Raw genomic sequence first — 14,398 nt, 5'->3', positions numbered from 1 at the left:
AGCTGACAAATATAAAAACATATGACCCTGTGAACACACTGCTAGGGGCCCTTTCCAGAACCCAAAAGCTTAAGCTTCATTAAATTTCCAGTAAATACACCTCTTGACATGAGTCTTCTTTAAAGCTCTATTTCTGGGGGCTTCCCTGGTGGCAAGTGGTTAAGAATCCACCTGCCAATACAGGGGACACGGGTTCGAGCCCTGGTCCGGGATTATCCCACATGCCGCGGAGCAACTAAGCTCGTGCGCCATGACTACCGAGCCTGTGCTCTAGAGTCCGCGAGCCACAACTACTGAAGCCTATGCTCGTAGAGCCCATGCTCTGCAACAAAAGAAGCCACCGCAATGAGAAGCCCGGGCCCCGCAACAGAGAGTAGCCCCCGCTCACCACAACTGGAGAAAGCCCACGTGCAGCAACAAAGACCCAGCGCAGCCAAAAATAAGTGAATAAATAAATAAATTTATTAAAAAAAAAAAAAGCTCTATTTCTAGTGACAACAGTAGTGTTTAACACAAAGCAGGTACTCAATAAATATATATTCTTTTCTGGTCAATTGATTTTTTTCTTTTAACATCTTTATTGGAGTATAATTGCTTTACAGTGTTGTGTTAGTTTCTCTTGTATAACAAAGCGAATCAGCTATACGTATACATAATATCCCCATATCCCCTCCCTCTTGCGTCTCCCTCCCACCTTCCCTATCCCACCCCTCTAGGTGGTCACAAAGAACCCAGATGATCTCCCTGTGCTAGGCGGCTGCTTCCCACTAGCTATCTGTTTTACATTTGGTAGTGTATGTATGTCCATGCCACTCTCTCACTTCGTCCCAGCTTACCCTTCCCCCTCCCTGTGTCCTCAAGTCCCTTCTCTACATCTGCGTCTTTATTCCTGTCCTGCCCCTAGGTTCTTCAGAACCACTTTTTTCCTTTAGAGTCCATATATATGTGTTAGGATACGGTATTTGTTTTTCTCTTTCTGACTTACTTCACTCTGTATGACAGACTCTAGGTCCATCCACCTCACTGCAAATAACTCAATTTCATTTCTTTTTATGGCTGAGTAATGTTCCATTTATATATGTGCCACATCTTCTTTATCCATTCATCTGTCGATGGACACTTAGGTTGATTCTATGTCCTGGCTATTGTAAATAGAGCTGCAGTGAACACTGTGGTACATGACCCTTTTTGAATTTTGGTTTTCTCAGGGTATATGCCCAGTAGTGGGATTACTGGTTTGTGTGCTAGTTCTATTTTTAGTTTTTTAAGGAACCTCCATACTGTTCACCATAGTGGCTGTACAAATTTACATCGCCACCAACAGTGCAAGAGGGTTCCCTTTTCTCCACACCCTCTCCAGCATTTATGGTTTGTAGATTTTTTGATGATGGCCATTCTGACTGGTGTGAGGTGATACCTCATTGTGGTTGTGATTTGCATTTCTCTAATGATTAGTGATGTTGAGCATCCTTTCATTTGTTTGTTGGCAATATGTATATCTTCTTTGGAGAAATGTCTGTTTAGGTCTTAGCCCATTTTTTGATTGGGTTGTTTGGTTTTTTGGTATTGAACTGTGTGAGCAGCTTGTATATTTTGGAGATGTATCCTTTGTCAGTTGCTTCGTTTGCCAGTCTTTTCTCCCATTCTGAGGGTTGTCTTTTTGTCTTGTTTATGGTTTCCTTTGCTGCGCAAAAGCTTTTAAGTTTCATTAGGTCCCATTTGTTTATCTTTGTTTTTATTTCCCTTTCTCTAGTTGGTGGGTCAAAAAGGATCTTGCTGTGATTTATGTCATAGGGCGTTCTGCCTATGTTTTCCTCTAAGGGTTTTATAGTGTCAGGCAATACATTTAGGTCTTTAACCCATTTTGAGTTTATTTTTGTGTATGGTGTTAGGGAGTGTTCTAATTTCATTCTTTTACATGTAGCTGTCCAGTTTTCCCAGCACCACTTACTGAAGAGGCTGTCTTTTCTCCATTGTATATTCTTGCCTCCTTTATCAAAGATAAGGTAACCATATGTGCGTGGGTTTATCTCTGGGCATTCTATCTGTTCCATTCATCTGTTTTTCTGTTTCTGTGCCAGTACCATACTGTCTTGATTACTGTTGCTTTGTAGTGTAGTCTGAAGTCAGTGAGCCTGATTCCTCCAGCTCCGTTTTTCTTTCCCAAGATTGCTTTGGCTATTCAGGGTCTTTTGTGTTTCCATACAAGTTGTGAAACTTTTTGTTCTACTTCTGTGAAGAATGCCATTGGTAGTTTGATAAGGATTGCATTGAATTGTAGATTGCTTTGGGTAGTATAGTCATTTTCACAATATTGATTCTTCCAATCCAAGGACATGGTATATCTCTCCATCTATTTGTATCATCTTTAATTTCTTTCATCAGTGTCTTATAGTTTTCTGCATACAGGTCTTTTGTGTCTTTGGGTAAGTTTATTCCTAGGTATTTTATTCTTTTTGTTGCAGTGGTAAATGGGAGTGTTTCCTTAATTTCTCTTTCTGATTTTTCATCATTACTGTATAGGAATGCAAGAGATTTCTGTGCATTAATTTTGTATGCTGCTGCTTTACCAGATTCATTGATTAGCTCTAGTAGTTTTCTGGTAGCATCTTTAGGATTCTCTATGTATATTATCATGTCACCTGCAAACAGTGACAGTTTTACTTCTACTTTTCTGATTAGGATTCCTTTTATTTCTTTTTCTTCTCTGATTGCTGTGGCTAAAACTTCCAAAACTATGTTGAATAATAGTGGTGAGAGTGGGCAACCTTGTCTTGTTCCTGATCTTAGTGGACATGGTTTAAGGTTTTCACCATTGAGAACGATGTTGGCTGTGGGTTTGTCATATATGAGCTTTATTATGTTGATGTAGTTCCCTCTATGCCTACTTTCTGGAGGGTTTTTATCATAAATGGGTGTTGAATTTTGTCGAAAGCTTTTTCTGCATCTATTGAGATGATCATATGGTTTTTCTCCTTCAATTTGTTAATATGGTTTATCACATTGATTGATTTGCGTATATTGAAGAATCCTTGCACTCCTGGGATAAACCCCACTTGATCATGGTGTATGATCCCTTTAATGTGCTGTTGGATTCTGTTTGCTGGTATTTTGTTGAGGATTTGGCATCTATGTTCATCAGTGATATTGGCCTGCAGTTTTCTTTTTTTGCGACATCTTTGGTTTTGGTATCAGGGTGATGGTGGCCTCATAGAATGAGTTTGGGAGTGTTCCTCCCTCTGCTATATTTTGGAAGAGTTTGAGAAGGATAGGTGTTAGCTCTTCTCTAAATGTTTGATAGAATTCACCTGTGAAGCCATCTGGTCCTGGGCTTTTGTTTGTTGGAAGATTTTTAATCACAGTTTCAATTTCATTGCTTGTGATTGGTCTGTTCATATTTTCTATTTCTTCCTGGTTCAGTCTCGGAAGGTTGTGCTTTTCTAAGAATTTGTTCATTTCTTCCAGGTTGTCCATTTTATTGGCATATAGTTGCTTGTAGTAATTTCTCATGATCCTTTGTATTTCTGCAGTGTCAGTTGTTACTTCTCCTTTTTCATTTCTAATTCTATTGATTTGAGTCTTATCCCTTTTTTTCTTGATGAGTCTGGCTAGTGGTTTATCCATTTTGTTTATCTTCTCAAAGAACCAGCTTTTAGTTTTATTGATCCTTGCTAGTGTTTCCTTCATTTCTTTTTCATTTATTTCTGATCTGATCTTTATGACTTCTTTCCTTCTGCTAACTTTGGGGTTCTTTTGTTCTCTTTTTGTAATTGCTTTAGATATGAGGTTAGGTTGTTTATTTGAGATGTTTCTTGTTTCTTGAGGTCGGATTGTATTGCTATAAACTTCACTCTAGAACTGCTTTTGCTGCATTCCATAGGTTTTGGGTCGTCGTGTTTTCATTGTCATTTGTTTCTAGGTATTTTTTGATTTCCTCTTTGATTTCTTCAGTGATCTCTTGGTTATTTAGTAGTGTATTGTTTAGCCTCCATGTGTTTGTATTTTTTACAGTTTTTTTTCCTGTAATTGATATCTAGTCTTATAGCATTGTGGTGGGAAAAGATACTTGATACAATTTCAATTTTCTTAAATTTACCAGGGCTTGATTTGTGACCAAAGATATGATCTATCCTGGAGAATGTTCCATGAGCACTTGAGAAGAAAGTATATTCTGTTGTTTTTGGATGGAATGGCCTATAAATATCAATTAAGTCCATCTTGTTTAGTGTGTCATTTAAAGCTTGTGTTTCCTTATTTATTTTCATTTTGGATTATCTGTCCACTGGTGAACATGAGGTGTTAAAGTCCCCTACTATTATTGTGTTACTGTTTTTTTCCCCTTTTATGGCTGTTAGCATTTGCCTTATGGATTGAGGTGCTCCTATGTTGGGTGCATAAATATTTACAATTGTTATATCTTCTTCTTGGATTGGTCCTTTGATCATTATGTAGTGTCCTTCTTTGTTTCTTGTAATAGTCTTTATTTTAAAGTCTATTCTGTCTGATATGAGAATTCCTACTCCAGCTTCCTTTTGACTTCCATTTGCATGGAATATCTTTTTCCATCCCCTCACTTTCAGTCTGGTTGTGTTCCTAGGTCTGAAGTGGGTTTCTTGTAGGCAGCATTTATATGGGTCTTGTTTTTATAACCATTCAGCCAGTCTGTGTCCTTTGGTTGGAGCATTTAATCCATTTACATTTAAGGTAATTATGGATACGTATGTTCCTATTACCATTTTCTTAATTGTTTTGGGTTTGTTATTGTAGGTCTTTTCCTTCTCTTGTGTCTCCTGCCTAGAGAAGTTCCTTTAGCATTTGTTGTAAAGCTGGTTTGGTGGTGCCGAATTCTCTTAGCTTTTACTTGTCTGTAAAGGTTTTAATTTCTCCGTCAAATCTGAATGAGATCCTTGCTGGGTAGAGTAATCTTGGTTGTAGGTTTTTCCCTTTCATCACTTTAAATATGGCCTGCCACTCCCTTCTGGCTGTAGAGTTTCTGCTGAAAGATCAGCTGTTAACTGGTGGGTTTTTACCTTGCTCCTTCATCTGCTGCATATTTCTCTGTCTTCTCATTTTGCTTAACTTACCGTGTTTGGGGCCTCCTTTTCACAGGCTGCAGGTTCATAGTTCCCATTGTTTTTGATGTCTGCCCCCAGTGGCTAAGGTTGTTTCAGTGGGTGGTGTAGGCTTCCTGGTGGAGGTGACTGGTGCCTGTGTTCTGGTGGATGAGGCTGGATCTTGTCTTTCTGGTGGGCAGAACCGTGTCCGGTGGTGTGTTTGGGGGTGTCTTTGAACTTACTATGATTTTAGGCGGGCTCTCTGCTAATGAGTGGGGTTGTGTTCCTGTCTTGCTAGTTGTTTTGCATGGGCTCTAGCACGGGAGCTTGCTGGTTGTTGAGTGGAGCTGGGTCTTAGCGTGAGACAGAGATCTCTGGGATAGCTCTCGCCAATTGATATTACATGGGGACGGGAGGTCTCTGGTGGTCCAGTGTCCTGAATCCGGCTCTCCCACCTCAGAGGCTCATGCCTGACACCCAGCCAGAGCACCAAGGCCCTGTCAGCCACACAGCTCAGAAGAAAAGGGAGAAAAAAAAGAAAGAAAAAAATAAAATAAAATAAAATTTATTAAAATAAAAAATAAAAATGTATTATTAAAATAAAAATATTTAAAAAGTAATTAAAACAAAAAAGAAGAGAGCAACCAAACTAATAAGCAAATCCACCAATGATAACAAGCACTAATAACTATACTAAGATAAAGATAAATATCAGAAACTAGTCAGTCACATACAGCAAACCCCAAGCCTACAGTTGCTCCCAAAATCCACCACCTCAATTCTGGGTTGATTCATTGTCTATTCAGGTATTCCACAGATGCAGGGTACATCAAGTTGATTCTGGAGATTTAAGCCGCTGCTCCTGAGGCTGCACGGAGAAATTTCCCTTTCTCTTCTTTGCTGGCACAGCTTCTGGGGTTCAGCTTTGGATTTGGCACCCAGGGCAGGGAGGGGTGTGGAATGCGGGGCGAGCTTGCAGGCAGCAGAGGCTGGTGTGATGTTGCACCAGCCTGAGGCATGCTGTGTGTTTTCCCGGGGAAGTTGTCCCTGGATCACGGGACCCTGGCAGTGGTCAGCTACACAGGCTCCTGGAAGGGGAGGTGTGGATAGTGACCTGTGCTCACACACAGGCTTCTTGGTGGTGGCAGCAGCAGCCTTAGTGTCTCCTGCCCGTCTCTGGGGTCCGCGCTGATAGCCGCGGCTCACTCCCGTCTCTGGAACTCGTTTAGTCAGTGCTCTGAATCCCCTCTCCTTGCGCACCCCGAAACAATGGTCTCTTGCCTCTTAGGCAGGTCCAGACCTTTTCCCGGACTCCCTCCCGGCTAGCTGTGGCGCACTAACCCCTTCAGGCTGTGTTCACGCCGCCAACCCCAGTCCTCTCCCTGCGATCCGACCTCCGAAGCCCGAGCCTCAGCTCCCAGCCCCCGCCCGCCCCGGCGGCTGAGCAGACAAGCCTCTCGGGCTGGTGAGTGCTGGTCGGCACTGATCCTCTGTGCGGGAGTCTCTCCGCTTTGCCCTCCGCACCCCTGGGGCTGCGCTCTCCTCCGTGGCTCCGAAGCTCCCCCCTCTGCCACCCGCAGTCTCCGCCCGCGAAGGGGCTTCCTAGCGTGTGGAAACCTTTCCTCCTTCACGACTCCCTCCCACTGGTGCAGGTCCCGTCCCTATTCTTTTGTCTCTGTTTTTTCTTTTTTCTTTTGCCCTACCCAGGTATGTGGGGAGTTTCTTGCCTTTTGGGAGGTCTGAGGTCTTCTGCCAGCGTTCAGTAGGTGTTCTGTAGGAGCAGTTCCACATGTAGATGTATTTCTGATGTATTTGTGGGGAGGAAGGTGATCTCCACGTCTTACTCCTCCGCCATCTTGAAGGTCCTCTGGTCAATTGATTTTTGACAAGGGTGCCAAGACTATTCAATGTGGAAAAGAGTAATATTTTCAGCAGTAGTGCTGGGACAACTTTTTGCTTATTGAGAAACAGCAGAGGGGGTGTGACGCCAGGACCCGGAGGCCCAGGGCCCTTTGTGGCCGGGGAACTTTGGTCGGAACTCGCTGCTTCCACAGGTGGCAGTGGCACCGCGGGCCTCTCGAGCGCAGGGGCTCCCTCAATAAATATTTTTGAATGAATATATTAACCGTTATTTTCAGTTATATTTCCATACATTTGACATTCAACAGGCTTTTCACAAATTATAGTTATACAAAAAGCTTTGTATATTAGAAAATTGTTCTTATATCAATAGTTATTTTACATTTTTGCTATGGTTATATTTCAAACAGCTAACAGTGTCCATATCTGTTAGCGTATCACTGGGCTCTGTGCAAAAAGTCTGAGGTACCTCTTTACTAAGAGGAAAAAATTCTTTATTCACATCAAAAACGTACATTATAATCTTCTATATGTGAATATATGTTTGTGTGTCTCTCTATATTTTTATAGATCTATATTAAAACTTTAAATTTAAGTTACTAAAATTTTAGTTTTTTAGATATTCCCACAAAGAGAAATCCATTGGGGAAAAACCATCTATTTTCTGCTTTCTTTATAGTATATCTTTTTAAGCATTTGTCTCTGGAATAATAGAGATACCAATATTTTATATAACTTTTAAAAATGCATTAAATGTTTTCTTTATGATGAATTTGTCCACAGGTTATTTGAATCAAGACTGTAACATAGCATTAAAAAGATAAGCTACTTGGCCTAAACCTTTAGAGTTTACTTTGTTAAAATAGAATTAAGTTTAGTTAAGTTCCTTTTATAATAACATTTTAAATGTGCTGAGGAGTTGGTATGCTCATATCAAGATTATCAGGTGTGTGTGTGTGTGTGTTATAAAGTGCAGCCCTCTGATCAATGCGCACTTTTTCCTCCCATTTTCCTAAATACATCATGAAGAAAGGATGAGGTTTCCGCCTTAATTGCTTGTGCCTTTTATTCACATTCCTCTCTCAGCCAGAATTGTGAAAAGAGTGTTAGTAAAAAGCTGCACAATAGAGCTTTTCATTAGGCCTCAGCAAGGCACACAAAAGAAGGCTTTTGGAAAGAGTGAATGCATGAGTTTAATTTGCAGGTGGAGAGTAGATAAAAGGTGCTGACGCCTCTATTATTCTCTTACGTAGGTGACCCTTACCCTGTACAGCTGATCCCAACTACCATGGCAGCTGCTGCTGCAGCAACACCAGGCTTAGGCCCACTCCAACTGCAGGTAAGTCGGGAAACAATACACCAGAGACAAAGGTTAAGTAAATATCGAAAACAGCTATTATCGTGTTAACACAAAATAAAACTGACTAGTGATATTTGTCTCACATTTTTTTTTTTTTTGAATTTATGTCTACTGATTCTTAACCCAAAGTTGGTTCTTTTAATTTTTAGGCCTGTTTTCTGTACTAAAGACAGTTTATTGTAATTTTTTTTATTGCCTGGTATGATTTAACAAAATGAGCTGTAGTTTTGCTTTGATTACTATATGCCATAATTTTGTCACAGAATGTTCCTCACCAAGATTAAAAAGAACAAAAAAACTACAAAAGATATTCAGATACTTATGGCTCAAGATAGCTTACAAAAATTACGTTTAAAATTGTTCAAGATGCCCAGTATTTTTGAAGCACTCTTTATTCTCCTGCTAATGCCAGCTCAGTTGGATAAGCAAGGATAAGTAGACCAAATAAGCAGGTGTCTAAGTGAGCACAACTTTATCCAGACATCCTAATTAAGACCTTTTTTAGCCCGGCAGAAGACACATTCCCATATATCCATGAATGTCGTTGCTGACTTTACCAGATGTCCAAGTGATTTTAGAAATTTTGTCTCTGGAGTTGGAAAGAATATCAATTAAATTATATTAAAGTTATCTTTCATTACCTGTTTAAATCTTTGAATCAGCATCCTACTACCCTAGTTTCTGTTGTTATGGACTTTATAGGTACACAGGTAATGGGAATAACAAATCATCCAATAATAGGATTAATCTCCCCTTGTGAGAAGTTTTATATTTTCCTTTGCCTGAAAGACGCAGTATGCCGTTAAAGCCAAGTATAAAGCACCCATGCTTAATAAAATTAAGTTGTATTCATGAAAGTGCATTGTCATGACAGATGACCCTAGCCTATAAGGAAAATATAGTTTAAATTGTAGCATCAAGAGACAGATACATCTGGTCAGCACAGGGAGTTATCAGACCTGGTGGGGTTCTGAGAAACCAGTTGAGTCTCACAGGAGAAACACAGGAGGAACTGAGACATACTGTGTTCTACAGAGGTTAATAACACCCACTCCTATTCTGCCTTTTCTCCGAAAGCTACAGTGTTAGTGTCTGTTTCTTTGAGCTGGAAATTACCTTGGAAATAACCTGTCGGAGCCATGGGGACAATAAAAGTAACAGCATTTGTTAGCCTTTGAAGTCTGAGAAATAACTACAATACAGAGAAGTGGCTATAATAAGTAAAACTAAAAAGAGTAGTGGGATTAAAGGAAGAGGGAAGAATATCCAGCAATAGATTTGAATGTGGAAAATAGGAGTTTTAGAGATCTAAGCTGTCAGTTTTCAAAACAAATTAGACATTCTCATTTCCTTTCACCATTGGATTAGTGGTGAGAGGGAGCAAGGGCAAGTTGGAGGCATCTCCTACGTTTCATTGTAGAATTCTAGTAGAAGGTAGCTTTGTTAGGCAGCAGTCCAAACTTATTTTTCTATAAAGATAGCATTAGACTATTTGACACAAATTAAGTTTTATTTCTGCCCTTATAATGTGATATCAGATTCCGTTAAAATTTAAAGATACAAAAAAATTTGTTGATCAGAAAACAAGAAAAAAGACACCAAACATGTTTGCTTTTGCTTCAACTATAATTTGATCTATAAATGGGATAAAGATATTTTGTGTAAGTGGCATTGTACCCATTAAAATAAATGAGTTTTGTTAAGATCTCAGTAAATCAACACTGCGGTACAACAAGAAAACTAATAATCTTAACTCTTTCATGATAAGCCATTAGCTACTATTAAAACACAAACACATAACCACACACACACACACACACACACACACACACACACACACACACACACACACACGGACTCTTGCTCATGATTGAAAAACAGTACTCAAACCCAAACATATTCCGAACGCATGTCATGGCGTTTCTTTTAGTGGACTTACTCTCACCTTTGCTGGGGTGCCTACACCAACCTACTTTTCTACTCCTATTCCTAACACTGTATTCACAGATCCCTAACCTTGACTTCACCTTTCCCCCAGCTGCAAAGGAGACCTGTAATACTCTCCCTCCCCTTGCATTAAAATAGCATCCAAATTCTTTTCTTCTCCACAAACCTTCCCAGACAGGTCAGAGAAAAGCTAACTACAATGCCTAGTCAGAAGTCTTATCTTAACCCTAACCCAGCATTCACCCCAATCTTGTGAACCTGCTTCTGAGAAGTTTCTTCTCAGTGGAGTACAATGTATGAGCCAGTTTTAATTTTCTCCATACGCTGCTTTGAATTATACTGCTAAATCTCCATTTTCTATCCCTTAATAATACCTGGAGTAGACTTCATCACTTTTGAGTCCCTTTCAGTTACCAAGATTCTCTTTCAATTATTGAGATTCAGTCCTATGTTCTTATGCTAGGTTCTCTGGTAAGGCTTTCACACAAAGAGTTCTCATTTAATTCTTATTACAACACTTTTTGTTATGTATTAATAACTCTATTTGACAAAGAAGAAACTTGGATCACAGAGTCCAAAATCCATGGTTTTAAAACAATTATACTTGCTTTTCCAAGTACAGGAGATTTTTTTTTTAAACTTTGGAGACATTGCCCTTCTTAGGACATTTGCTAACTTAGTAACCTGCTACTACAATTATAACAACAATGCTGATTAATTGGTACTAATACAAATCCTCTATATGCAATGCTGAAGGAGACAGCAGCATTCATGACGGCTATCTACTTCACACTCTGCATTGTCTATTTCATACCTCTTTACACAGATATATGTTAATTCAGTCTTCTCTTTTTGAACATCTAGATCCAAGAAAGGACCCTATAAATATATCTCTACTCCTGGTTGACTTTGTTTACCTACCATTTGTGTTTTCTTTTGAAATAATCATTTACAAGTAATTGTTCACGCTTGGATAATATTAAGTAAAACCAACAACCAGGGCCTTTATTAAAGAAGAAATAATTATTACAATTGTCTTAAAAGGAAAACAAAATGACATGTTTTAAATAAAACCACTATTTATTATTTTATCACTTCATGTTCCTGGATAAAATAATAAAATACTTACTATGCAAAAAAAAATCACCTTACTGTATACTTTTAGGAGCAGTTAAAATAGTCTAAGCATTGTCAAATATTTATTTTTTATTTATATAGAGAAAATGGCTTAATCTGGATTATGTATATAAAACATACAAATTAACATGTTGTGCCCAGGCACCATTTTCTTTCTTTCTTCTATAACAAAATATCTGTCCTTGTCTCCTCTGAGCTTTTTCCAGAGCTTTTAAGTCTTTCCTGAGCTTCAGATCCATATAGCCAACTATTTGTTGGCTACCAAGAGGAAACACAGACGTTACATGCACAATAAACTGACTACAAAATGGGCCTCACCAGTTCTCTTCCTCGCCCCCCGACCTGTTCATTTTCTGGTCTTAGCAAATGGCTCAACCCCGGAAACCATTAGCACTATGTTCAACTTCTCTTCTTCCCTCTTCCTCTGGACCTATTCATTCATTATCTGTCTATTCATTCTACCTACTAAATACATCAAGAATCCGTCTGTTCCTTTGCATGGTACTGTCACTCTGTGGGTCAGGCTATCCTCATTGCTTCCATAATTTACCACAGTAGCCCTGAACTGGCCTTTCTTTCTTCTCTTGCCCCTTCAGTGCGCTCTCTACTATACGTTTGTCAGAATGATCTTTAAGATTTTAGAAAATCTGACCATGTCCTTCTCCTACTTAAATACCTTAAGTTATACCTTGGTGTTTTCAAGTTCTCTCTCCCCTCTGGATCTTTACATGTGATGTTTTCTCTTTCGGGAACCCTATTACCCACCTTTTTTTTTACCAAGCAAACAACTCCTAGTTATCCCTGAGGTTGCAAGTCAAAACCTCACTTTTTCAGGGAAGTCTTCATTGTCCCCAAGTCTTGATTAATGTAGGTCTTATATATGCCGGGAACACACTGTATTTCCCCTCTAATAGCACTTATAGAATATGTTTTAAATCCTACTTTCTGGCTTCTACCAGACGGCAAAATCTATGGAATTACTGACTCACCATCGTTTGCACTTAACCAGTGCTTGAAATATTTAATGGACTCAGTAAATATCTATTAAATGAAAGGGTGAAGAATGAATCTTAAGATTACACTTAAAATAAATTATCTATTTTTGTTAACTAGCTACTCTTCTTTGAAATAGTGGAATTAAGCTGAATATTAATGATTAATTTCCTATATAAATTAATTTTCATCCTTATGAAAACACTACGTGCCTGGTACCGTGTGTGGCACCACAGTATTTTAAAATTATGTTTATGATAGTCTGCTCCACACTACCTTATTCAGTGTGCTGCAACTACACTAGACTCTTCTCTGTCCTTTGACTTGCCGAAGTATGCTCCCACCTTAGAGTTTGGCATTACCTGTCCCTCTGCCTGGAAGGCTAATTCACCTCATTCAAGAATTTGCTCTAATGTCATCTCTCCTAGACTTAGTCTAACTAACCGCTTGAAATCATAAAATAACCCTCCAAGACGTACCACACTTCCTATTTTCCCTTATTCTGCTTTTTCTCTATAGCACTAGTCATCTTCAAACATACTGTATAACTTACATATTATATTCCTTATTTATTGTCTGCCTGTTTCAAATATTCTCTAAATTCCACCAGAGCAGGGAGTGTCATTTTGTTGTTGTTGTTGCCCAATAATGTATCATAATGTATCTCACGTGCTCGGGGTGGGGTGGGGGGCGGAATGCCTAGCAAGTAGCTGGTGCTCAGTACATAGGAATAAAATGAAGAAACTATCATGAGCTAATGGTCATAATCATTTTTAATAAAATAACAAAGCAGTGTATGATTAATTGCTGGAATAAATGATATTAATTTAAATACCAGGGAACATTATATTTTTAACCCTTATTAAAAGATTCTTAGTATATGAGAAATCTGTAGCTCTATCTCTTCTGCTCCTTCTTCCCTTTATCTTATTTGTTACCTTGGGCTGCTGCATAAAGAATGTGTTTTAGCATTTATTACAGTTTGTGTAATTCCTTTAAAGTTATAATTTTCAAAAAAGACCAAACATTTCAACATTAGTTTATTCCTATGTTGTTCATTAATGGATGTACAGGCGTAGATGAGACTATGAATTGATAGAGGTGCTTTTGACTCAGTATGACTCACCTTGCCAATACAGCACTAAAAGAAATTATTTCTAAATAATGGAAAGGTATATTATCAAAATACTAGTAACTAGCCAATTAGCAATCTCATACACTGTTTACCCCATTCTCTTTTTTCCTCCTCTTCTCTTTTTTTCTTTCCCCTTCCTCTTCAAACTACTTATTTTTCTTCCAAGAGCCAAGGATGCCTTTTGATATTTGTTCTCCTAATATTGTCTCTTTTTTAAAGGAGGGAGATTAACTTATACAGAAAACTAATCTAGCTTCATTTCAATATGAAGAAGTGAATCTAATTATTTAAGCAAAATAACTTACACTTTGAATCTTTTGGATTTTTGTGACTAGATAAAATCAGCTAAGCAAATTGTCTGTTTCTAATTAATGAAACCAAATGATGGCAGCAGTCCATCTAACATTTATTTCTCATATTCATTGTCATTCATTTGCATTTTACTTAATGGGCATCGTGAACTTTTTAATAGTAAGATTTGTAGTGTATCCTATTTCTGTTTTTAACAAGGCTTCTAAGATTGGAAATTAAAAGGAAATATTTATCCACTTATTTCTCACTTTATAAATACTGTATTTGTGTTGGCCAAAAGATGGTTGCCACCTGTTCTACCTATAGGAAGCCAAAAATGTCGACTCCAACCAATGATTAATAGTGATAAGCAGGGGAAAAAAAGATTGAAATTCTTTTTGGATGGTCATATTTTACTCAACTAAGCAAGTAGCTTTCATTCAAGAATTTTTATTGAATTAATTCACCTTTTACTGATTTTAGTAGGATTATTTTTAAAATGCATAATAGTATTTTTGGCATAAAGACTCAAAATTGCAAATTGTCATAAATGAAATCACATAGGGCTACAGTTCCAGCAACCAGTAATATCAATAACATGAATCCTCTGGGATAGAGAAT

The 14,398-nt window shown here is 38.4% G+C and overlaps 1 protein-coding gene across 4 annotated transcripts in view; it reads left to right on the top strand.

Annotated features, from left to right (window-relative positions):
• SOX5 (SRY-box transcription factor 5) overlaps positions 1 to 14,398 on the top strand; it is a 997,819-nt gene that overhangs the window by 891,339 nt on the left and 92,082 nt on the right. For all 4 annotated transcript variants that reach the window (XM_068560002.1, XM_068560001.1, XM_068560003.1 and 1 more), the window contains one exon: positions 8,168 to 8,253. In XM_068560002.1, the coding sequence (XP_068416103.1) occupies positions 8,168 to 8,253 (86 nt within the window). The remainder of the gene's footprint in view (positions 1 to 8,167; positions 8,254 to 14,398) is intronic.

The sequence above is a fragment of the Eschrichtius robustus genome, chromosome 13 (assembly GCF_028021215.1).
Source record: "Eschrichtius robustus isolate mEscRob2 chromosome 13, mEscRob2.pri, whole genome shotgun sequence".
Classification (NCBI taxonomy): domain Eukaryota; kingdom Metazoa; phylum Chordata; class Mammalia; order Artiodactyla; family Eschrichtiidae; genus Eschrichtius; species Eschrichtius robustus.
The sequence above is the reverse complement of the archived record's forward strand: the minus strand, read 5'-3'. Positions and strand labels throughout refer to the sequence as shown.